Genomic DNA, 25,442 nt, shown 5'->3' on the forward strand with positions numbered 1-25,442 from the left:
ACATAGGCATTGTTAAAAACAGAAGATGTCAATTAAAATCTATTTTTTTTAAACCAACTCCCCAGCGGAAGTTAAGGAGAATGGTAGGAAATTTCTCTTTGTCTTGATTCCCCTTGGTCCCCTTGGTGACACGTGTGGGAGTCATAGCCAAGACGGTGCTACCTTTGCTCACTTTGTTTCTCTGGTAAAGTGTAAGCTTTTTTTTTTTTGATATTTTACTTTTCCACAGTTACATGTAAAAACAATTTTAACATTTATTTTTAAAACTTTGAGTTCCAAATTCTCTCCCTTCCTCCCTCCCCCCCACCCTCATTGAGAAGACAGGCAATTGTATATAGGTTATACATGTGTAGTCATGCAAAACACTTCCATAATAGTCATGTTGTGAAAGACTGTTTCCCTCTATCCTATCCCATCCCCCGTTTATTCTGTTCTCTCTCTCTGCTCACCCTGTCCCTCCTCAAGTGTTTTTTGCTTCTGACTAACCCGTTCCCCAATCTGCCCTCCCTTCTATCAGGCCCCCCCCTTTTATTCTCTTCCCCCCTACTTTCCTGTAAGGTAGGGTAGATTTCTATACCCAGTTGAGTGTGTGTGTTATTTCTCTTTAAGCCAGTTCTGATGAGAGTAAGGTCAACTCATTCCCTCTCACCTCCCCCCTCTTCCTTTCCACTGTTTTTAAAAGCTTTTTCTTGTCTCTTTTGTGAGATAATTTACCCCATTTTACCTCTCCCTTTTCTCTTTCTCCCAGTACATTCCTCTCTCACCTCTTAATTTTATTTTTTAGACATCATCCCTTCATATTCAACTCACACCTGTGCCCTCTGTCTATATATGTATATGTGTACGTGTGTGTGTGTGTATACATATATATGTGTGTATATATATATGTATATATATATATATATGTTCCCTTCAACTACCCTAATAATGAGAAAGGTTTATGAGTTACAAATATCTTTCCATGTAGTAATGTAAACAGTTCAATTTTAATAAGTCCCTTATGATTTCTCTTTCCTGTTTACCTTTTCATGCTTCTCTTGAGTCTTGTATTTGAAACTCAGTTTTTCTATTTAGCTCTGGTTTCTCAAGAATGCATCAAATTCTTTTATGTCATTGAATGCCAATTTTTCCCCCTCATTAATTACACCCAGTTTTGCTGGGTAGATGATTCTTGGTTTTCATCCTAGCTCCTTTGCCCTTTGGATTATCATATTCCAAGCCCTCTGATCCCATAATGTAGAAGCTGCTAAATCTTGTGTTATCCTGATTGTGTTTCTACAATACTTGAATTATTTCTCTCTAGCTGCTTGCAGTTTTTCTCCTTGACCTGGGAACTCTGGAATTTGGCTATAATATTCCTAGGAGTTTTCCTTTTGGGATCTCTTTCAGGAGGTGATTGGTGGATTCTTTCAATTTCTATTTTACCGTCTGGTCCTAGAATCTCAGGGAAGTTTTCCTTGATAATTTCTTGAAAGATGATGTCTAGGCTCTTTTTTTGATCATTACTTACAGGTAGTCCAAGCATTTTTAAATTATCTCTCCTGGACCTATTTTCCAGGTCAGTTGTTTCTGCAGTGGGATATTTCACATTGTTTTCTATTTTTACATTCATTTGGTTTTGTTTTATAATTTCTTGATTTCTTATAGAGTGATTAGTTTCCATTTGCTCCATTCTGATTTTTAAAGAATTATTTTCTTCAGTAAGCTTTTGGCCCTCTTTTTCCATTTGACCAATTCTGCTTTTTAAGGTATTCTTCTCTTCATTGGCTCTTTGGACCTCTTTTGCCATTTGGCCTAGTCTATTTTTTAAGGTGTTATTTTCTTCAGTATTTTTTTTTGGTCTCCTTTTTTACCTAACAATTGATTCATTTTTCATGATTTTCTTGCATCACTCTTATTTCTTTTCTCAGTTTTTCCTCTACCTCTGTTGCTCGATTTTCAGAATCCTTTTTTGAGCTCTTCCATTGCCTGAGACCAATTCATATTTTTCTTGGAGGCTTTGGATGTAGGAGCTTTGACTTAATTGTCTTCTTCTGAGTGTATGTTTTGATCTTCCTTGGCACCAAAGTAAATTTCTATAGTCAGAGTTTTTTTCTGTTGTTTACCCATTTTCCCAGCCTGTTACTTGACTTTTTAACTCTTTGTTAAGGTAGGGCTCTGCTTCCATTGTGGAGGGTGAACTGTCCCAAGCTTCAGGGGTTTTGTGCAGTTGTTTTCAGAGATAGTTCTAGGGACCTCTAAGTTTTCAGTTCTTAAGGGTGGTATGATATAAGGAGATGTGTTTATTGTTCTGCTGGCCTGTGCTTTTGTCTGTGAGTGTCCACAAGCACTCTTTTCTGCCCTTAAACTGTGAGGAGGGTACCCTCTTCACTGCTGCTGTAAGCTCTTTTATACTAATGCTCCTCCTCACCCCAGGACTGCCACCTAGGACTGTGACCCAGATCCAAGTATGGGCAAAGCAACAGAGTCCTGCCTCAGTGCTAGCAAAAAGACCCCTGTAATCTCCTTCTGACCAGTTGTTTGACCCGCCTTACTGTCTGTGGGCTGAGAGTTCTAGAAGCAGCCACTGCTGATTCAGTCACTCCCAAGGCCTCCTCCTGGTTTGCTGGGGCTGTGCTGGCACAGCCTGCGCTGGACTGTGCTCCTCTCTTACTGTGGTGCAACAGACCTTTCCTGCTGACCTTCTAAGTTGTCTTTGGCATCTATGGGCTGAGAAGTCTGGAGACCATCACTGCTGCCAGTGATTCAGTCACTTGAAACCTGCTTTGGCTTTGCTGGGGCTGGGTCTGCGGTGGCGCGGCCTGCGATGGACAGCACTCTTCTCTCAGCCTGGTGCAACAGACCTTTCCTGTCAACCTTCCAGGTTGTCTTGGGATGGAAATTTTTTTCACTCTGTCTTTTTGTGGGTTCTGCTACTCTAGAATTTGTTTAGAGTTCAAGTATAAGCTTCTTAAGAGTAAGTAAGGATTGTTTCTCTTTTGTCTGTTTCTAGTGCCTAGCACTGTCCTAGCAGACAGTGAGGTCTTAATAAATGCTTATTGAATGATCTACTTTATAACTCTAGAATGTACTTAATATGTGATATTATCTATTATAACTATCTGTCAAAGACTTATACTCCTGTTACAGTATGTCCCACGAAGAGAGATACATACATATCTTGTCTAAATTTATTTCTCTTCCCTACCCCCAGCACATTGCTTTGTACACAATACATACTTAAACATTAAAGGTATTGTCATTCAGACACACAATTTGGAACTGAAAGGGATCTTGTTTTGTGCATGGAAGGACCAAGTCCAAAGAAGCTGAGTCACTTGCCAAGGTCACTCAGGTTGTGAGTGGAAGAGTCAGGTTTCAAATCTAAGTGAGCTAAGTGCTCTTTCCATTACACCATTTTGTGTACATCATCTCATTTCTATTGAAGGTGAAAATATACCATATGTCTTGGAAATAGAGAATGAGTGTGTGTATCCTCAGTGTTGTTTGGTTTAACCCTAGCTGAAGCAGCAAGGCGTCTTGAGGGATAGAAGGTAGGAAGTGGCAGGTGAATGAAGACCCTGAACCCAGCAGCCCTTGAAATAGCAGTATACCCCAGACTACTGACCCTGCTTCCAGCTGAGCACCAACAGCCATCATCCAGGGAAGGTTAACCCTCTGGAGATGGGGCCTGGCAGCCACTTCTGCAGATGCTGCATCCCCCGCCTCCTCAGCAGCCATAGATACTTAAGACCCAGGAAAGAAAGTTCTGACCACTAAAGTCCTGGGAAGTGTCAAATGGTTCCCCATCAAAAACAGATGAAAATTTATCATTTGAAATGATGTTAAAGAAGAGGCATTATCATTCACTTTGCTATTGCACCCTAAGAACCATGAGACTCAATCATTTGACTTGGTTGAAACCTTCTATGTGTAATGTCTCCCTTATTAGGATGTGAGTTTCTTGAGAACAGAGACTCTTCTTTTTCTATTTTTATCCTCAGCACTTAGTACAGTACTTTGCATATATAGTAAGCAGTAAATAAATATTTTTTTCATTCATTCACATTATTGTGGTCATCCTGTATATTCTCCTGGTTCTACTCTTATTCTGTGTCAGTTGACACAGATTTTTCTGAGTTTCACTGAATCCTTCATATTTGATTTTTTTTTTTGCAGCAAAGTATATCCACTTTGTTTTCAGTTCTTTGTTACAACAAAAAGTGCTGCTATAAATGTTTGTGTATATCTAACTCCTTTCCCTCTGCCCCTATACTTCTTTGGGATATATGCCTTGTAGTTATATTATGGGGTCAGAGTATGTATAGTTTTGTACCTTTTGGGTGTAATATCAAGTTGTTTTGCAGAGTGTTTGGAACAACTTACAACTCCACCAACAGTACGTTAGTGTACCTGTTCTCCCACATCCTTTCCAATAACTTTGACTTTTTATCATCTTTGCTAGTCTGATGGATGGAAGGTATTTCCACAGAGCTGCTTTAATTTGCATTTTTATTAATGATTTGGAGCATTCTTTCATGTTATAGTTGATTATTTGAGCTTCCTTATTTGGATTTTCAGATAGATGAAAGTTCATTATATTTATATCTTTACCAATATAGTACTCATTGATCTATAGCTTATTCCCTTAGAGGAATGCCATTTTCATGTCAATAGCAGCACCGATTTAGGTTTTGTTTTTCACATTAGCTTTAGTTGCATTATCAGATCCCTAAGCTGATATTTTGCATTCTGGATGTACTTTTGGGCTTTAGTTCAAGAATCATATATTACTCAAGATTTGGCATACAACATATGCATATTTATACATCATCTTATAGTTTATGTAGTCTGATATATACTTATTTGATCATTTCATTCTGGAATGAAAATATGTATACTTTTCAGTGATTATATCATATGCTCGAAATTCATAGCCTGTTGGAAAGCCATTCAAACCAATACCATTGTTTGTATTTTGGTTCATCTTATATTGCTTTGATCATCATTGATTTTGAATAATATGGTAATATGTGTACTTCAGCTGAGAACACAGTGTCTTTGTATGTTGTATTGTAGACTTAATCATCTAAAGAACATACACTAGGTAATTGCATAAAAACCTATTGGTTTCGAAAGCTCTCTGCATTCTTGGTTTATTTTAAATGGACAGAGATTGCTTCGGTTTTTGGGGAGGTTAGATTGTGCGGTGGAAAGAGCACTAGGCCTGGAATCAGGAAGACCTAAGTTCATAGTTAGCCCTAGTCACATACTGGCTGTGTGACTCTGAGCAAGTCATTCACCTTCTGTTTACCTGAGTTTCATCATTTGTAAAATGAGGATAATAACTTACCTTCCAGAGTTGTTATGAGGATCAAATGAGATAATTCTTGTGATAATATGAGATAATACTTGTGAAATGCTTAAGTGCAGAGTAGGCACTATATAAATGTTACCTATTATTGTTGTTTTTATTATTATTGTTATTAATATTATTGTTGTATTGCTTCTTCTGGATACTAATCCGAGAATGTATCAATCATAAATTATTGAATTTCTACAACACACCCTGCACCGTACTATAGACATTGAACATATAAGTTCCTAAATCAGGGAGGTAGTGCATGAAACTACTAACTTCCCCTTAGTAAGACCTGTACTGAGATATAATAAGACTAGTGGGAAGGAAGTTGCTTGTCTGAGAAAATAATATTTCCCTTCAGTTCTCACAAATCTTTAGTATCATTTATAGATTTGTCATCTAATGTAAAAGATAGTGGTATTTTAAAAGCATGTATCTTTAAGAAAAAAAATATCCTGTCATGATGAAGTCCCTTAACTGATTCTTGAGGACACCTATAGTTATAATGGCCAAGCTAAAGGGATTTTAAGGGAATTTCCTTTTTGTTAAGAGAATTCATCTCATTGTATGTTCCACTTGTTCAATATGACTTGTGATTTATGCTTTCTGCTTTTATAGATCCAGAGAGAACTTTAGTGAACCTTAATGCTAATCAGTAACTTAACGTGTGGCCATAGTGTACTTCAAGATTGCCTAGTTTACTCCCAGGCAATATCTTTGGTGTAAGAAGGATGTAGTTTCTTTAAAGCCTCCATTCTTTGGCAGTTGCTAAGGAAAGATATAAATATCAACATCTGTTCTCAGATTCTCTTTTCACATTGAGATGTATTTAACTGAAGACTGACTTATTTTACCCTTCAGATTTATTTGCATTTTAACCTGATCAAAATCTTAAGCTAAGGGGATGGTATCTCAGAGTATCCTAATTGCAAGATAGGCAGGTATTGTTGTTGAGTCATTTCAGTTGTGTCCCAACTCTTTGTGACCTCATTTTGGGTTTTTCTTGGAAAAGATACTGGAGTGGTTTACCATGTCCTTCTCCAGCTCACTTGACAGACAAGTAACTGAGGCAGACAGAGTTAAGTGACTTGCATACAGCTGGTGAGTGTCTGAGGCTAAATTTGAACTCATGAAGATGAGTTTCTATCCACTGTGCCACCTAGCTGCCCCTGGACAAATATGGGAGTGTAATACAATCAGAGATTCAGAAATCTTTGAACTCTTGCATTCAGTCAGCAAGCATTTGTTAGGTACCTACTATGTGCCATGGACTGTTTTATTCTGTGAGGATATAGTAAATCAACTAGCATTTATTAAACACCTATTATGTGCCAGGCACTGTGTTCAGCACTGGGGGATACAAAGAAAGGCAAAAAACTATCTTTATTCTCAAAGAGCTCATTGTGAATAGGGGAGACAACATGCAAACAACTATGTTCAAACAAGATAGATACAGGATTAATTGTGAGCAGTCTCAGAGGGAGGCACAGAGATGCTCTGAGTAGGGAGATGAAGTATATTGTTCAAGAAATAACAAGGAGGCCAGGGTCACTGGATCACAGCATGTATTGAAGGAAGTAATGTATGAAGAAACTAGAAAGGTAGACAGGGGCCAGTCCCTGCCCTCAAGGAACTCGCATTTTAATGAGAAAGACAGCAAAGAAGCAATTATACACAAGATGTATACTTCTGTACTCTGTCAAGAAGCATTTATTAAAGGTTTACTGTGTACAAGGCACTGTGTTAAACAGTAGGGATACAGAGAAAAACAAAAAAAAGTTGCTGCCCTCTAGGAACTCACATACAAACAACTATGTACATATGAGCTCTGTACAGAGTAAAAGGAAGGTGATCTCTGAGGTAAGGAACTAGCAGTGGGGAATGGGGAAAGGCCTCCTGCAGAAGGTGATGTTGAAACTGAATCCTGCAGGAAGTCAGGAAATCTGGGAAATGGAGATGAAGAAGGATAATATTCCAGAGATAGTGAACAGCCAATGAAAAGGCCAGATCAGGTGAAGGACTTGCTAAAAAACAGCAAGAAGGCCACTGTCATTGGCTCATAGAGCCCATTATGAGATTACTTTCTATCTACTCTGTATATATCTTGCATAGCTAGTTATTTATATGTTGTATCTGCCATTAGAATTTGAGCTGCTTGAAGACAAGGCCTGTTTTTTGCCTTTCTTTGTATTCCCGGTACTTAGCACAGTTCCAGGCACATAGTACATCCTTAATAAGTGCTTGCTCACTGACTTGTTGAATTACTTTAAAGTGCTTTCCTTACGCTAATCCTCTGAGGTATTATTTTCCATATTTTACAGAATAGAAAAATGAGGCCTTGGGAGGGTAAGTGCCCAAGATTACCCCACTGGTAAATGAGGGAGTTGGGATTTTCACCCTAGACTTCTGATTTCACATCCACAGCTATCGAGGACTGCCTTCAACATTAAGGGAAGGATAAAACATTCCCAAAATAAGTATAATACAAGGTAGAATATGAGAAGGAGAAAGATCAGACAGCCTGCTTCAGAAAAATCTGAGAAAGGAAAGATAACTTTCCATTGAAAAGGTTTCACTGAGCTAGGCCTTGAAGGAAGAGAAGGATTTTATTTGGTGTAAATGAAGACAAAGGGATTGGGCTCCAGACATGCAGAGACATGATTCAGGATGATGGACTGAATCCAGGAACGTGAAATTTAATAGGGATAAATCTAAAGGCTTGCACTTGGTTTACAAAAATGAACAGTTCTTCTGATTAGGTTTGATGGGACTAGACAGCAGTTCATATAAGAAAGATCTAGAGTTTTCAGTAGGCTACAACCTCTCTCTGTGTAAAGAATGACACAATAGCAGTTTAAAAAGCAAATGTATTCTTAGGCCGCTTTACTAGAGTCGATATATACACAGAACAAAAGAGACTATTAGAGTTCTGCTATACTTTGTCTGGGATGGAACACTTCTGGAATATTGTATTCCTTTCTGGACACCACATTTTAGTGTAAGGGTGGGAATCATTGAGTTGGTCAGTCAGTTACCCCATGGCATTTAAAGTAAGTGACCAGATGACACACCCTGACATCTTAACTGGATGAGAACATTTCTCAATTAGTGAATCAGTCAAATACTTTAGACTAAAGCTGGACCATATCTAGAGGGTGAACCAGAATGGTGAAGGGACTCAAAACTATGCTATCTTGTGATAGGCTGAAGGAATTTGAGATGTTTGGCCTGGAGAAGAGAAGATTGGGTATGTGTCATGAGATCATTAACCTAGAGCTAGAAGAGACCTTAGAGATCATCTAGTTCAACTCCCTCCTTTTCCAGATGAGGAAACTGAGGCCTAGAGAGGTTAAATGATGTCAAAGTTCACACAGGTAGTAAGTTCAGAGTTGAGACGATGGGAGAGAGGGAGCCATGGGAAGTTTGAAGAAGGATGAAAAGGTTTGGAAGAGCCATTATGGAGAGTGGGATAGTGAGTTGACAAGAGAAGTATAGTAGGATTGCTTAACAGCAGTGAAGGCCTCGTTGAGGTTGTATAGCATTTTAAATTTGTAGTGGATCCAGTCAGAATGGTTGTGTGATTTTCCCTTCTTTGATTCAGTAGTGTGTGTGTTGGAGCAAAGGCAACAAACGATAGGTGTGATCTAAGGCTGAGACAGTTGGTAAGGCTTAATTAGTAATGTGGTAAGGGAGCTAGGGATTTAAGAGAAGAGGACAGTGTAGAGTTGAATTGGTTCACCAAAAGGTCAAGAGGGGGTCAAAAAAGGAGAGAGTGGTTAGTACAAGGGAGAAGTCTGGGAGAGAATTGAGAGGTCAAGGGATTGGAGGTCATGGTGTGGAAGAAGAATAGGGTTTTAAAAGGGAAGGCAGAGGGATAGGTGAAAAGCCAATAAATTATGGATGAACAAGGGGATTTTGAAATTTTTTGAACATGGAGGTGGTGCATTTGTGGAAGATGGCAAGATCAAGAGTGTGACCATATTTGTGTTACTGATTCAGGTCACTTATACACATTTTTCTATTAATGTGTTCTGTATTTTCTTTTTAAGAACAAAGGCTTAAAAAAACATAACTTTTGTCTGTTAACAGTTTAGTTGAACTTGTTGTTTAAGGTAAATTAACGTACTGAGCGTGGTTGTTATTTTACTTTTAACCTTGTAATTTAGATTTTTTTGTAGTATAAGGCATTATTCAGAGAGCCTATGTTTATTAAGTGTCCACCATGTACCAGGCATTGTGTTAAGCCTTGGAGATACAAATTCAGAAATAAAAATCCCTGCCCATGAGGAGCTCACATTCTGTTAGGGGAGACAATGTATGTATGTGTTTACATACATACAAAATAAATACAAGATAGTTACTTGGGGGAGGGGATTAGTAGCTTGAAGAGGAGAATGATGGACCAGAAAATGATTCCTAGAAAAGGTTATACTTGAATTGAGCTTTGAAAGAAATTAGGGATTCTGAAAGGCAGAGGTGAGTTGGGAGGACATTCCACCCAGACATGTGCAACAGCACAGAGATGAGAAAAGCGAGAAGGCCAGTTTGGCTGAACTGTAGGGTGCACACAGGAGTAATGTATAATAAGACAGATAAGGTATGTTGGAGTCATGTTTTGACAGGCTTTAAATACCAAACAGATACCTTTGTTCTTTATCCTGGAGGTACTAGAATGTATTGAGGGAAGGAGAGGAAAGTGACATGGGCAGACTTGTGCTTTAAGAAAATCACTTTGGCATCTGTGTGAAGAAGGGAGGGGCAAGTCGACTCATTAAGAGGTTGTTGTAATAGGTCAGGAGATGAAGACCTGAATTAGGCTGGTTGCTAGGTGAGTAGATAGAAGGGAACGAATGCAAGAGATGCTGACGTCTTGGGCTAAGTCAAATCTGAAACAAAATTTGACTTCTTAGAAGATTTACTATTTCTGCGTTTAAGATTGGTGTCATAATGGAAGAATATAAATCCTACCTATAACCCTATATTAAGTGTTAAAGTTGATTAAACTTTTCCATGATAATTATGAGTTGTTTCTTTTTTTGTCTAGGCAATGGGGTTAAGTGACTTGCCCAGGGTCACACAGCTAGAAAGTGTTATGTGTCTGAGGCCGGATTTGAACTCAGGTCCTCCTGACCCAGGGCCTATCCACTCTATCCACTGTGCCATCTAGCTGCCCCCTGATAATTATGTTTTAAAGGCTTAAAATGCTTTTAAATATTGGTTGCTAATAAACTTGGTATATAGGAAAAAACAGAATGGCTACAGCAAAGTCCATATTTGAATTTCAAGTAATAAAGTTCAGTACTTTAATGCAGTGGAATCAAACTTAAATAGAAATGATCCCTCCTACCACATAATGGCTCAGAAAACCACAAGTTAACATTATGTTATGTTGTGTTTTTTATTTATTTTGTTAACTGCTTCCCAGTTACATTTTAGTCTGATTTAGCTGTATGGGTCACTGGCCAGAGTTTGCCACCTCTCCTGTAGTGTATTTGTGACCTTCTTGATCCCAAGCAGCTGCTGGTAACTTGGGTAGAACAGCAGTAGTAGTCAGGAATACTCAGGCTTGAATCTTGACTCAGATGTTTAGCAGCTTTGTGACCCCAGACAACTCACTGAATCTCTCTCAGCCTCAGTTTCCCTATCTATAAAATGAGGATGATAATAGCACCTGCTTCACAGGCTTGTAAGGAAGGTCAAATAAGATAATGTATTGTAAAGCATTTTGCAAACCATAAAATGCTCTTTAAATGTTAGCTGTTTTTATTATTATTTTTATGGTTACTCTTTCCCACCTTCCCAGTGGTGTAGATGTAAACATCTCCCATGATTTCTCACACTGTAAGTCTGTTGTCGAAGTTCTACAGAGCTTCCAGAAGTCTACTCAAAATGTGAGTACCTTTGTTTAGGTTTCCAGGTATCATTTAAGTACCAGTATAGCAGAACTATCTATTAGTTATCCTTCACTCTAACCATACGAGAGACCCACCTGCTTTTCTGGTCATTATCTTTTTTTTTCTTCTTTTTAAATTTTTTTTTATTAATTTGTTTTTAGTTATCAGCAATCACTTCCATAAGCTTTTGAGTTTTAAATTTTTCTCCCCCTCCCTCCCTAAGATGGCGTGCAATCCGTTGAGGATTGCTATACATATATATTCCTATTAAACATATTTTCACATTAGTCATGTTGTAAGGAAGAATTAGAACCAATAGGAGGAACCACAAGAAAGAGGAAACAAAACAAAATGGAAGAAAAAAAAGAGCAAAATAGTATGCTTCAATCTGCATTCAAACTGCATAGTTCTTTCTTTGGATATGGATAGCATTTTCCATCATGAGACTTTTGGTCATTATCTTTTTGATAACTTTTATATACTTTTGCACTCAGGTCATTAATGTTAACATATTTTACCCTTTGCATGATACACAATTCCTTTATTTTTACAATTCTTCTCTTAAATAATGAAAAATATGCATACTGCACTATAATATATATTTCACTGAGTTTGTAGTAACATTATTTACAGACAGAATCTTCTATTTTAATCCCTATGAGTTTCATGACCCATAATATATAGTCCAGTATCCTGTTGCTGAGGATCTACATGTAATCTTTAACATGCTTTTGGAGATATTTTGATTTTGCCATTATCTATTCTACAACTAACTTGAATTCGACTGGGAATAGGTATTGAAATAGTCAGTTTTGAAGACCTGTTATTTTCTTCTGCTTATTTTTAGGCAAGTAAACAAAAAGTCTTTGTTTGATTTTTCCCTGTTAGAGTTCTTCAAAAGAAAGGTGGTGTATTAATCTATGTTTTAATAAACCAAGAAGATAAGTCAGATGTTGACAGATGTTTCCTGTCCTCCCAAAATATGTTAGGAAGGCTTTTGTTTTATGATCAGTATTCTTTTGATGGTTGAAAACTAGTATAATGTGTGACTTTGTGTACAGGTCAGTTTTTAACTAGGGATTTGTGTGAATAGTGGAGCAGTACAATGGATAATCTAAAATGAGGTGAATAAAAATTCATAATTGGTTTTGGATTTTAGGATCATAAGGTTTTTAGAGTTGGAATGGATTTGACAACAAATTTAACTTTCTAAATATATTTTACTTTAGTCTGTTATAATTAGTATTTCCTGTACATATTCATGTTTTTGATAGATTAAGAATGCCAGAAAGTAGACTTACATAACATCCTGGTGATGAAAAATTTGTTGTAGATAATTCACATGAGGGCAATCTGAAAGTTGTAATTTATTGAACTGTTTTGATTCACCAAGGTAAAGTGATGATTTTATAAAACATTAAGTTTAACATTTGCTTTTCTGGAGAATCTTTTCATGTGGATAAAAGTTTCTGTGTAGCAAATTAGAGTAAAGTGAGTCTTCACGTATTTAAAATGTGTCCTCCATGCTTGACTCTTCTAGGCAAAGTCCAGCATTAGGTGTTTCATTAAACCAACTGAGTCACTGGAAAGATCTCTTGAAATAAACAAGCAGAAGGGAAAGAAAAGATTGCAAAAGAGACCCAACTATAAAAATGTTGGTGAGGAAGAAGAAGAGGAGAAAGGCCCTGAAGAAACCCAGGAAGATTCTGATAAGGCTAAAGGTATAGAAGGTAGTTCAAAAGGCATCAAGACAAGTGGGGAGAGTGAAGGTGAGTAAATTAATGAATCAAAAAATATGCTGACTGATATTTATTTAGAAATATTGTTTCTGTCAAAATAATTTTCTTGCTTGTAGTATATTGTATATACTTTAAATTCAATTCAATTCAATATTTTGCCCTGTTTTATGTAAAATGTAAAGTATGTTCCTTAAAAAAAATTTTGTAATTAGATTTTTAAAAAATTAAATTTTTTTAGATATCTTAAGGAAGTTTTATGTTGTATGTTTTTGTAAAGCAAATAATAATCTCATTGTAAATTCATATTTTCAATTGGCAGATGTGTTTAAAGTGAGGTGCAGTATATGTGCTTAATAAGTAGAATCCTAAATTTCTTTTTCCTTATGACGATTCTGGTTTATTTTTTACTTCCCATCTCTATGTAATCAACCATTCAGAAAGTAGTATTCTCGTTTGTGGGGAAACATTGCTTATAAAATACTGTATTATTCCTTCTGTTGTGTTTTAAGCATGTGTACTTTTAGACCTTGCAGAATCTGAAAGTTGGAAGGAACCTCAGGTGCGATCTGGTCCAAACCATACCTGATCAAGAATGCCTTCTACAACATTCCCAACAAGTTTATTCTTTGTGAGTGGTGATTGTAGTCATAGTGGTGGTTCTTTGCAGATGAGATCAAGGGAGAGGTCTTGTGACAGACAGGAGAGCCCATTTTTTCAGAAGCCTACAGTAGTCTGCTCTTCCATGGTGCTGGAGCATTACATTCTTATAGCTTTCTTTTTGTATTGATGCGCCATTAGGGGATGCTCTTCAGCCAGCTATTTCAGTACTCGGTCAGGGTAGTCAGTGTATTTCCCACAGTGTCTAGAACAGTAAATCAGAGTTAGAACTCATTTTCTGGAAAAATGCACCTCTCCCCAATCCCCCAGCCAAGACGCCATCCTCCTTCTGTGTTAGGATTTTCTTGGCACTTAACATTTTATAGTGGATTAATGATTACATGTTCATTAAGTATTTGAGAAGTGTTTCTTCCATTGACGCATTGGTAGTATTATATTGAGTCTTCTAAGAAAAATCACCTAAGCCTCAACAATGTGTCTTTTTAAAGCAAAATACAAATTAGACATTTTTGTTCAAAGGAGGAGGTGATGTGAGTTTGGATTTTCTCTTTGGTAAACCTTTGCAAAATTCTGTGAAGTTGATTTTTGGGAGAAATGAAGAAACAGACTAATAGAGGGGGATGTAAAGAGTAAAGACATATTTTAAGCGTCTTTTTTTTTAAACTGGGGAAAATTTGTTTACATAAATGTTAGCCTGTATAGTGAATATTTCAGAGAAAGTGCTTTTAATTTACTCTAATTTACTCTCCTTTGCTCTTTTCAAAAAGATGTTTTGCATACTCTACTCATGTCCATTTCTTCTGGGAAAATGTAATGCCGTTGTTCCATCCCTTTTAAGGGATAATCTTTAATATTGCACTGGCCATAACTAACTGTGGTATGGACAGAGCCTTCCAGGGTTTGCTATGCAATCAAAATTGAGTTAGTCAGCATTCCTGTGCCATCCCAAAACACACAAGTTGAAATCAAGAACTTAGGCTCCTCTTCAGGCAGTGGTTCTGCTCAGGTTACTCGAATTAGTGGGAGAGCTTGAGCTAGAGGAGACCTTTTCTTTTAAGAACTCCATGTCCTTTGCACTGGTCAGCCCTGGAGGATAATGGTTATGGATGGGCAGTGGGCATTTTCATAAACCTCTTAAAATAGCATTTGGAAAGCTATTAATTTTCTACCAGAATGAGCAGGGCACAGGAGTTTCCCACTAGTGGATTTACTTGTACAGCGGATACTTATTTCATAGCACATACAGACATAACTTTCATTGACCCTGTCAGCATTTTTGGTGCCCTTACATTTTCTTTAAAAAGTTAGTCATTCCTAAATATGATATGCATGTCATCTTCCACTCTAACTGGCCTTAAATAAACATGATGGTCATGCACTCATTGTGCAAAGAAAATCCTGATTTGGCAAAGATGATTGCATTCTTAAACTTTTTGTTTCCCATATTCAAGTAATGAGGGAGGGATCTGAGTATGTTTCTCTTTTAGGCTGTATCTATATTAGGGTGAAATAACACTGAGTTTAATCCATGTGACTTGGAAGAGAATTTGTACTCCAGCTGAGTAAATAGAACTTTGCAAAAGATTTAAAGGCTCTTTGTTTACCTGTCAGAATAGACTTCTAGTGTTAAGTCCTACAGTGCATCACATTCTTACTACTTCTGGGAAATAGTGATCAGATGGCCTCAGAGCTAGAGATGTTTTAGTCATTTGTTGGGCAGATATGCAAGAACAAAGAAAATGTGATGCCACCCCCCGCAAATAAAAAGTAGCATGATTTAGTGGAATTTCACCCTTTCTAATGGAAGCCTTCAGTTTAGTTATGGCTGATGTGGGAAACTTCACTGATTGAGATCTGGAAGGGACCTTAGAGATCATATTCTAAACCAACCCTTTTCATTTTCCAGGAAAGGAGACCGAGGCACAGAGTGGTTAAGTTACTTGCGCAAAGTCACATAGGTGATAAGTAGATAATTTAATAAATAAATAGATAATTTAGTAGTAATGATGTAGATAATTTATATGTTAGAATTTTAACCTAGGTTCTTTAACTCCAAAACTGCATTACCACCACATTCTACTACTTGTGTGAAGGCTAACTCTGGCCCATTGCTTAATGTGATCAAGTTTATTAAGAACATAGACCTTTTGTAAAAGTGTATTTTTAGTGCCTACAGACTGTTGTTGAATTCCACTATATTAAAGTTAATTGACAGTGATAATAAACATTGACATTCCATTGACAGCTTGACAACCAGCAACCAGTTTTAATCATTTGTGATTCTCAGTTGTTGCTCTTTCACTTGTATTTGGCCTGCAGTTTATTTTCTGCTGTGGGTCAGTGGCTTATAAAAAAAATTGGTAATTAATTAAAAAGTATTTTTCCACAAGCATTTGTTGTTAAATATTTACCATATTGAAAGCTTTGCACTAGACATTCTAAAGGATTCAAAGTAGTATAAACCTTGGTGTCTGGCCCTAGTGTCTACTCTTTTGTTGGAAAGAGCTAAATAATGATACAAGACTTAAATACCAAGTCAATACAACAATCCCAAGAAATGTTATTAGGGCAGTATGTGATTAATTGCCAAATGAATGTTTCCTAGGTCTGAAACCAGGTTTACCTTTCTTCCTAAACCTGCTTCTCTTTCCTTTTCCTGTCAGTTGTGTTGCCATTTACACCATACCTCCTATGCTTGAAGTCTTGGGATTGTCCTTGAATGTTTACTAATAACTTTCAATGAGTTAAAGGATATATACAGTGTAATTTCAGATTGTTTTTTCAAAATAATTGGGCTAATTTACAGCTCCATCAACAATACATTAATGTTCCTGTTTTCTTATAGCCCCTCTAACGTATACCATTTTCATTTTTGCCAATCTGATGGGTACAAAATAAAACCTCTAGGTTGTTTGAATTTGCATTTTTCTTATTATTAGTGATTTGAAGCATTCTTTTGCATTATTAATAGTCCACATTTCATCTTTTGCAAAGTACCTTTGAATATCTTTTGCTGAGTGGATTTTGTTCTTACCTATTTGTATTAGTTATATATATTTACATTTGCACACACATACATATACATACATACATATATGCATACATACATACAACCAGACCTTTTTCAGAGAAACTTGCTACAAAGATAACTTTTTTTCCATTCAAGATCCTCCTTTTATTCTGGCTGCTTTTTCTCTTATAAAATCTTTTTAACTTTATGTAATTAAAATTGTCTGTTTTATCTTTTATAATGATCATTCTCTGTGTGTGTATGTGTGTGTCTCTTTTTTTGGTTGAGAATTCTTCCCCTAGTCATAGTCGTGCAAGTTGCCTTGTTTCATTCTCCTCTAATTTTATTAAAAAAAATATTTACACAGTGTCCATTTGAGTTCATTATAGTATATAAGAAGCAATGTGTTGGTCTAAATCCAGTTTTTACCTTCAAGGTTTTCCAGAGATTCTTGTAAAGTAGGAAGAAGACACAGTTCTTTGTTTATGTTCCTAGCAATGTACAGAAAAGTGAAGTGGATTATAAGATATGAGATCTGATTTAAGAGAATCATTGTAGTGCAGTAGAAAAACATGGACTTGGGAGACTTGGGTTCAATTCCTAGCTCTAATACTTAGTAACAGATTTGTAGTCTTGAGAAAGAAATTATTTTATCTGTCTTGGCCTCAGTTACCCAATCTGTAAAATGAGGGAGTTGTACTAGATAATCTTTAAGGCCCCTTCCAGCTCTAAGCCTATGTATAATTTCCAGTCTTGACATAGTTACAGATTCATTCTGTTATTTTAGTCAAGTCCCTTAAGATCTCTGGACCTCAGTTTGCCTTATCTGTAAATTTTGGTGTTAGGAGAGGGTAGTAATACTTCCTTCACTGTGTGCCTTAAAAAGCCAAGATGATGAAGTTATCATATTTACTTGTATAGCCTCTTTTATTCCACCACCCCTGGTATCTGTACACATGGTGCATTTCTTAACATTTGCTCCCCTTCTGCCTCATTTCTGTCCTGGCAGGTTGATTTAGGCATCAGGGGACTGAATTAGCTTAGTTAGAAACATTGGCCAATCCTATTTTCTAAATGTCTAAGAAAGTAAAAGAGATTATTGAAGGTGAATGATTCTAACCAATACCTACTTATATGTGTGAAACACTTGGCGGGGAGGGACTGTGGGAAAGGAGTGGAAGTAGAAGAGGAGGGTGCAAAGATAAAAAGGAAGCTTTTCCTGCCCCCAAGTGCCCCCCTTATTTTGGAGGGGACAGCTAAGCTTCCAGATGCTGCCGCTGGGGTCTGTTCACATCATTAGTTTTGTGATAGCCAACTAGCAACCCCATTTGTGTTTATCCACATAAATACACTAATGGAATAAGGGCTTATGTGTATAAACACATGGACTACATGGTGTGATAAGGCAAAACACTATGCTGATCTTATTTAACTGTATCATTTGAACTTGCATAACTAAAATAATTAACAATTAAATTAGCCTGAATGTTGCACCCATACTCAAATCTTCACATTAAAGCCCAGAAAAAGAGCTCCATGGGATATATTGATTGGCATGAAAAAAAGTTATCTTAGTCTCCCTTGGGTCATAAGCCTCTGGCCACTCATTTTGAAACCATTAAAGAAATTCACAGTACACCCAATTTTGTAGATACTGGATATTAAAAAAAAAAAGATAAGTTCTGGCTTACTTAAAAGACTTCAGCTAGTTCCATTCATTTGCTTATGGAAACAATTGACATTTCACATTTTCATTTTAAAATTACCTTTTATCTACAATTTGCTCACTGTAGCTCAGACTAGAGCAGGGATTTTTAACTTTTATGTGTCAGGGACTCCTTTGGCAGTCTGGTGAAGTCTATGGACCTCTTCTCAGAATATTTTTTTTTTGAAAAAACCAATTATGTAGAAATATAGTTATCAAAATATATTCTTTTTTAAAATTTTTTGTTTTTAGACAGTTGGGGTTAAGTGATTTGCCCAGGGTCACACAGCTAGTAAAGTGTCGAGTGTTTGGTCTGAGGCTGGATTTGAACTTGGGTCCTCCTGACTCCTGGGCTGGTGCTCTATTCACTGCGCCACCTAGCTGCCTCGTCAAAATGTATTCTTGAAAAAGCTTTTTGGACTCCAGATCAAAAACTCCTGAACTAGAGCAACTGAAAAATAACCTGTAAAATAAATGGCCTAAACCTCCTTGCTTTACTTATTAGTACGTCCTGAATTAAAGACTGATTGACTTGCAGTGAAGCTAGCAAAATTTATAGTTACTCTACCAAAGAAAGCAGGAGATTCCTTCTTAGACCCTGCAGAGGAAATTATCTTTAGGGCATCGTATTGCCTTACCTAGAACTAGGTAAGATCATAAAATGGGAGTGACTATGCCAGTTTCTTTGATAGGGATGTCTGTGTTTGGCAGGAAAGTCCACAGTGTGGAATCTAATGGTCTTCTCTATTGATATGAAACCTCTAGCTACATTTGTCAGAGCCCCTTTTCTCTGGCTATCTACCAAACCAGTTGTGGTCATGTTCTAATAATTTCATTGTGGGTGTGGTAAGGGGAGAATGTTTTAAAGCACTTGTGGAAAGAATTGGGAATGATAATTTTTCAGTGTTAAGAGAAAGATTGACATATGTAGTATGGTTTTGTTGTTGTTGTTTTTGGAGGAGGGATACACTTTTTAGTGAGTAACTTCCCAGTAGATTATTCAGAATTCATCCTGCTTCTATTCAAACACAATACAAAAAGGGCATACGTGTAGGGAATTGGGATAAAATTGGTGAGGGGGAAGGGAACTCAGTACCCAAAACACACACACACACACACACACACTCACACACACAAACTTACCCATATTGTAATGTGTGTGTACTTCAAGTGCTTTTGCCTCTTGAAATTCTGTCTTTTTTTGGTTTCCTAGGAACCTAACAATACTTTTTTTTTTCATAGCAGGTTAACCTTTATTTTGGGGCCTTTTTCTTATCCTCTTCATCTATTATCATTAATTACTCAACACATCTACAATATTATACTGTAGCATCTTTTTTTATTCTTTATTATGATTAAGGAGAGATGGGTGAAAGGTGACAAGACATAGAATCCTTAAATTTTTTCAACCAAAAGATACTTAATGACTATTAGTTCTATTTCCCTGAAAAGTATTTCATTTCACAAATAGTAAGCAGGTTAAAGTATATATTGTCCTTGTAAATTATAAAAATTACTGCGATTTTTAAAACAGTGACATGGAAGCATTAGAAATTCAGGAACTTTACCAAAGTAACATTTCAGAATTGTTAGGTTCATAATTGAGGCATGACCTATTTGGGTTCTTACTCTTCTCCTCAGCCCATACTACCCAGTACTTCCCAGTACTTCACTCAGTAATCTAGAACTAGACTGTCTTTTCCTACCAACAACAGTCGTCTTGACAACAGAGATTGGGACTTTCTACATCTTTTAAAACCATGTAGAAATGGATTCACCTTGTGCTTTAAAGTAGGCAGTCATTGTCCTGGATGCTATTAAGTGGAATCCAAGGCAGTTATTGATAGCACACGACTTCTCTCTGCCATATGCATCACTTTCTCCCTCTTTTCTCTTCTCATTTGTATCTGGTTAGGTCTGTTGATTAAAGCACTGCAAATGAATCCAATGACATATTTCAGAGCCACTTGGGACAGTGAGTTTTTCTTGCTCCATGGCCACATACTAGGCTTCTAACTCTGACCATCTGTATTACACATGTGTGCTGTTGATCACCAGAGGGACCTTGGTATATGAATAAATAAAATACATTCTTAATCAAACATGTGAAATGTTGCTCCTTCAGTTATGTAAATCGTAACTCATCCATGCCTGCCCGCAATCCTATGTGATCTTGATCATATCTTCCCATAAGTTTTCCACACATTCTTACTGCTAGATAAAGCAAATGATTTCCAAATCATCAGATGAAGCCATAATCTTCTTCTGAGTTCTTGTTCTACATCTCCAACTGTCTATTGATATCTCCATATCGAAGTCTCATAGGCATAGCTGGCTCAACGAGTCTGAAATAGAATGTGTCAACCCATATTGTTGCGTCATCTTTCACTTGTCAGTCTAACCTTTATTTCCAGTTATTTGCCAAGTGTTGTTGATTATAGTTCTACTTCTCTTGCTTCTGTTCCCTTCTTTTTATTCCCATAGCCTCCACCTTAGTTCAGGCCTTTATCACTTCTTACCTTGACATTTGTAATAGCCTTTTGTAATAGGTGTTCACTTATCTAGTCTCTCCTGCCCTATACTCCATCTTCCATACAGTTGTGCCAGACTGATTGATATAACTTATACAAATTCAGATGATACAGTTAAATGGAGAGAGATAATGGATAGGGAAATAGATCACTGAAGGTGGAAGAGTAGGATATGGGTACTTTGGAGGGGCTTGAAATTCAGTGTGTCATTTGAATTTGATGCATTAGGTGATAGGAAGTTAATGGAGAAATTACTTAATTGAGGAGAAATGGAGAATTTGAAAACACAGTAGTATTCTAACACAATAGTGTATCATAATTTTTCAGCCATTCTTCCCCAATTGCTGGGCACCCCCTTAGTTTTCAGTTTAGGCAAGATGTTCTGCAATAAAGGATGATTTGTCTTGCCCTTGAAAAGCTCTGAGAACTGTTTTTTGCCAGTCAAGAAGCCTCCTGGCGATAGGTGACTCTAGTAGTTTAGTTGATTTTGGGTCAAGCGCAGAGTAGCCTTAAGAACCTGCTATAAAATATGATCATCAGAAAGAGGTCTATGTGCCTGTTAGCTCCTGAAGTGGATTAATTTTCAGGGATAGGGAAGAAGCCAGGTTAGTCAGAGAATTTACCCTGTGGGGTTTGCCTTGTAATGAAATTTATATGTTCTCTTGAGTTTAAATTACTGGTCATGTCAAGAGAATCTGTTATGCAGTTCTAGTTTCTAGTTTTGATATTGCAGTATGGTGTGAAAAAGATAAGGAACTGCATGTGGAGATGGTAATAAAATAGTGCGAAACTTCATTGAATACACTATCCACAAATAATGATTGTTCTTTAAATTGAATTTTTGATTTCATTGTCGCAGGTGAGGAAACTCCCGCCACAAATGTAGATCAACACTTACTCTGCCACTTATTGCCTTACAGAATTACCTGTAGCACTGAGAGGTTATGACTTTCTAACATGTGCTGTTAACTCATGTAATCAGTTCATTGGGGTTGATTCTCAAACCCAGGTCTTACTGACTCTATTATGTTATGCTGCCTCTCATGTCAATTAGACTCGGTCAATATACTAAATAATCAAGTTCAGCCATTCATAGGTTACAAAAATATGTTATAAAAGGATTTATCATAGCATAAATTTTGATATATCACAAGTCAATGCCATTGTGATTACCAAAGATCAAATTACAGTCTCCTAAAATACATTGACTACATTCAGGAAAAATCCTCTTGTAATGTGTATTATGCTAGGCTGTAGGGAGTCAAAGACAAAAATAGGAGGTAAGGGAAAGACTGTCTTTGGGAGAACTTAGATACTCTTAGGCAAAGGCTTTCTCTGGGAGAACTCCTCTCTACCTGGCACTTGGCTACAAAAAGACAATTTGGTCAACGCTTATCAGAACTTCAATCCTAACAAAGCAAGGAGAGCAGTCGTTCACCTAAGGAGGGCAGATGTATAAATAAGGTCAGATTGGGAGGAAGAGTGGTTGAAAAAGTTTGATTTTGTGTTAAAGAATGGGTTATACTGCTTTTCCTTATTTAGACAGACTAGGCTTCCTGGAGGAAAAAAGCTAGGAAGAAATTTGACTTAAAATTAGGTAACAGTATGAAATAATGTGAATAGATGAGTCAAATAGAAAGGACTGGGATAGAGGACCGAAAGCTTTGTTTGGAATGAAACTGATGGGTAGAGAAGTAGATCACTGAATGTGGAGAATTATGATATGGTTAGTTTGGAAGAGCTTGAAATTCAATGTGTCATTTACATTTAATGCATGGATGATAACACGCTAGTGGAGGAGTGATTTAGTTGAGGGGGAATGGAGAGAGTTTGAAGCATTGGGCAAAAAGGGCATTTTTTGGTCTTTTCTATAGCTTATGAACATGTGTTTTCTGTTTGAGTAGATAAATGTCTCAGGCACAAAATATGAGTTATTGGTGGTTTAGCATCAGTTCAAAAAATCTTCCATAGTTTTCCACAAAACTTGACAATTTTCAAACATTTAAGTTGTTGGGATGTGATTTGATCAGGAAAAAAACAATATATTTTATAAGTTTGCTTTAGTGAGGAAAGAAAAGGGGAAACAAAGCAGTCTTCAAAAGAACCAATGAAAACTTTTAAAATATACTTAAACTTTTGAATGAATCCATTAAATATCATTATGTACTGAAATAGAACAACAGTTGATAAAATTCCTGTTGCCTTATTAAAATCAGAAATTTTTTGGCATTATTTATTTTTAAAGAAATCAATATCTGTACTTATAATTTTGTTCTTCACATATGTGTGAACTGTTATTGTCTGAGTTAGTTACTATTAAACATTGCTATAACACTGGGAACAATTACATTTGCTCACCAGTGTTAGTGTGAGTATTTATAAAATTCACACTGGTTATGTCAGAAACACTTCTGTGGATTTTTTATCAAATAAAATGAATTTTATTCTCTTTAAGAAATAGAGATGGTAATCATGGAGCGAAGCAAACTAACCGAATTAGCCATTTCTGTAGTGACAGAACAGAATACAACAGATGAAGAGAAGAGTGCTGCTGCGTCTGGGAGTGAGAACACACAGTGGAACAGGTAGGTTCTCCCACGGGAGGATCATGTTTTCCACATTTTATTTCTTTGTCTTAGTGTTTTAAGTCATGCTTCTTCTATACCTCACCACTAGATAGTAGAATAATTATGTTTTGTGGCATGATAGGTAGAAGAGACCAATGTAATTAATGTTGTACTTTTTTTTTACTTCTTATGGAAATTGACTGGAAAATGAAATGTTTGCTTCCCCTGATGCACTTAGATTTTGGAGCCAATACTAAAGAGTATGCATTACCCTGACAATTAGCCAGCTCTTGGCATTGTCATATAAATTTTGAGAAATATCATGTTTGGTCTGTATGTGAATGCATTTATGGTCATTCATCCTCTTCCATGTACATCACTATCTTTCCTGTTTCCCATTATACATACTTGGCCTAATTGACTTGCCCACTGTAGTTTAGTTGATTGATTAGTACTAGAGATCACCTTATTGTGGGAGTAGATAGAATGGTTATTCTGGTAATGGTCAGGTGAACCTGACTTTTCCTGGTACAACTGGAAATTTTTTTTAATCTTCAGGGTGCAAAATAGGACTTCTTTCACAGTAGTATCATATGATGTAGAACAAGGTGTAAGATTGACTCCCTCTAAGTGTTTAGCTAGTAAAGTATCCAAAGGGTCTCATTACAGGGTGATTTCACTATTATAGCGGACCCTGAATATTAAAAAACGAATGCATTTATGTGAATGATGGATCTCCATTGCCTTATGTGTATACCCATTAGGAAAGTATTATTTCCTGAGAAAAAAGTATTCCTGGCCTGTCTATGAATTTGAATTAATAATAAGTATTTGAGAGACACTGACTTTCCCTCTTTTCCTTTTCCCCAACCTCATTTTGTTTATATCTTTGTTCTGCAAAAGTCTCTGTTATTTATCAGAATGAATTCATTTTTATGAGTTGAACAAGGGATTTATTTCTAAGCTAAGTTAACTTTAAAGCATATATTGGAACAAAAAGCAGCTCTCGATTGCTGCAACCTGTGAATACATTTTGTAATTTTATTTAGTATTTTTGAGCAGTCTAGTAGATAGTATATGTGTATCTGGGTATAGTGTATGTATGTATACATTAATATATATGCATTTACATATATATTTAATTTTACAACTAATGAAGAGAATGCCTTTCTTAGAGCTCTCATGGTACTAAGTTGATGCCATCCTTGGTGAGTTTCTTACAATTTTATGTGATTACCACATATAATAATTGGCATCGTACCGTTTAGCTGACTGGGAAATAGTCCAAAATTTAGAAATACCTATCATGTGAAAGATACGTATGAATGATGGAGTCAGAGTCCTAAACCTCTGCCCCCAGTTTAGTATGCTTGGGAAGTGATGACCTAGAGAGTTACTTTCTTTTTTCAACATGTGAAGAGGTGCTTTTTCTTACTGATGGAAACAGTTTCTGGTATCCACTAGAGAATCTTCTCTCTTATCTCTTCCCTAGCCCCTTCTTTGTAGGAGGTGCTTCTTGGGAGAAGCTGTAGCCACCATGAGAAGAAGAATGTTTCTAGTATATTGAATTGGACCTATTAATGCATTTTCTTATGGAAACAATGTTATAAATGAAGTACCTAGGCAGAAAAGAGAAAGGAAAGGGATGTAAAGGAAATATATTGCTGTTAAGTGCATATTTTCATGTAAATAGTTCTGAATTTTTCTTCCTTTTATTTTATTTGCATTTATTGAGATTGCTAAGTTCATAATTTAAATTTTCCTAAAAATTATTTTTAATATTATAAGTGGTAGCTTTTCCACTTACATCCTAGTCTGATGCCTCATTGGAGTATGTAGGTGATACTGACCTCTGAAAGACTGTTCTAGTAGAGTGAAAGCTTTAGAAGATTCTACTAAGCTAAAAAGATTATAGCCCCAGTGAACAGTTTGCTTTTCTGTTGTCTAAGAACGTTTCTGTCAAACTTAGTTTAGAGATGCTTATCATCAGAATATTAGCCATCAATTGGTGATTTTTTTTTCCTTAGAAACTCTTAT

General features: G+C 36.5%; 1 protein-coding gene across 4 annotated transcripts in view; it reads left to right on the top strand.

Annotated features, from left to right (window-relative positions):
- CLEC16A (C-type lectin domain containing 16A) overlaps positions 1 to 25,442 on the top strand; it is a 219,587-nt gene that overhangs the window by 38,427 nt on the left and 155,718 nt on the right. For 3 of the 4 annotated variants that reach the window (XM_020972509.2, XM_020972508.2, XM_020972506.2), the window contains exons 10-11: positions 12,776 to 13,004; positions 23,294 to 23,423. In XM_020972509.2, coding sequence (XP_020828168.1) covers positions 12,776 to 13,004; positions 23,294 to 23,423 — 359 coding nt within the window. The remainder of the gene's footprint in view (positions 1 to 12,775; positions 13,005 to 23,293; positions 23,424 to 25,442) is intronic. The other variant, XM_020972507.2, reaches the window with a different exon arrangement.

This window comes from Phascolarctos cinereus, unplaced genomic scaffold (genome assembly GCF_003287225.1).
Source record: "Phascolarctos cinereus isolate Bilbo 61053 unplaced genomic scaffold, phaCin_HiC Scaffold_4;HRSCAF=312, whole genome shotgun sequence".
In the NCBI taxonomy this organism is placed as follows: domain Eukaryota; kingdom Metazoa; phylum Chordata; class Mammalia; order Diprotodontia; family Phascolarctidae; genus Phascolarctos; species Phascolarctos cinereus.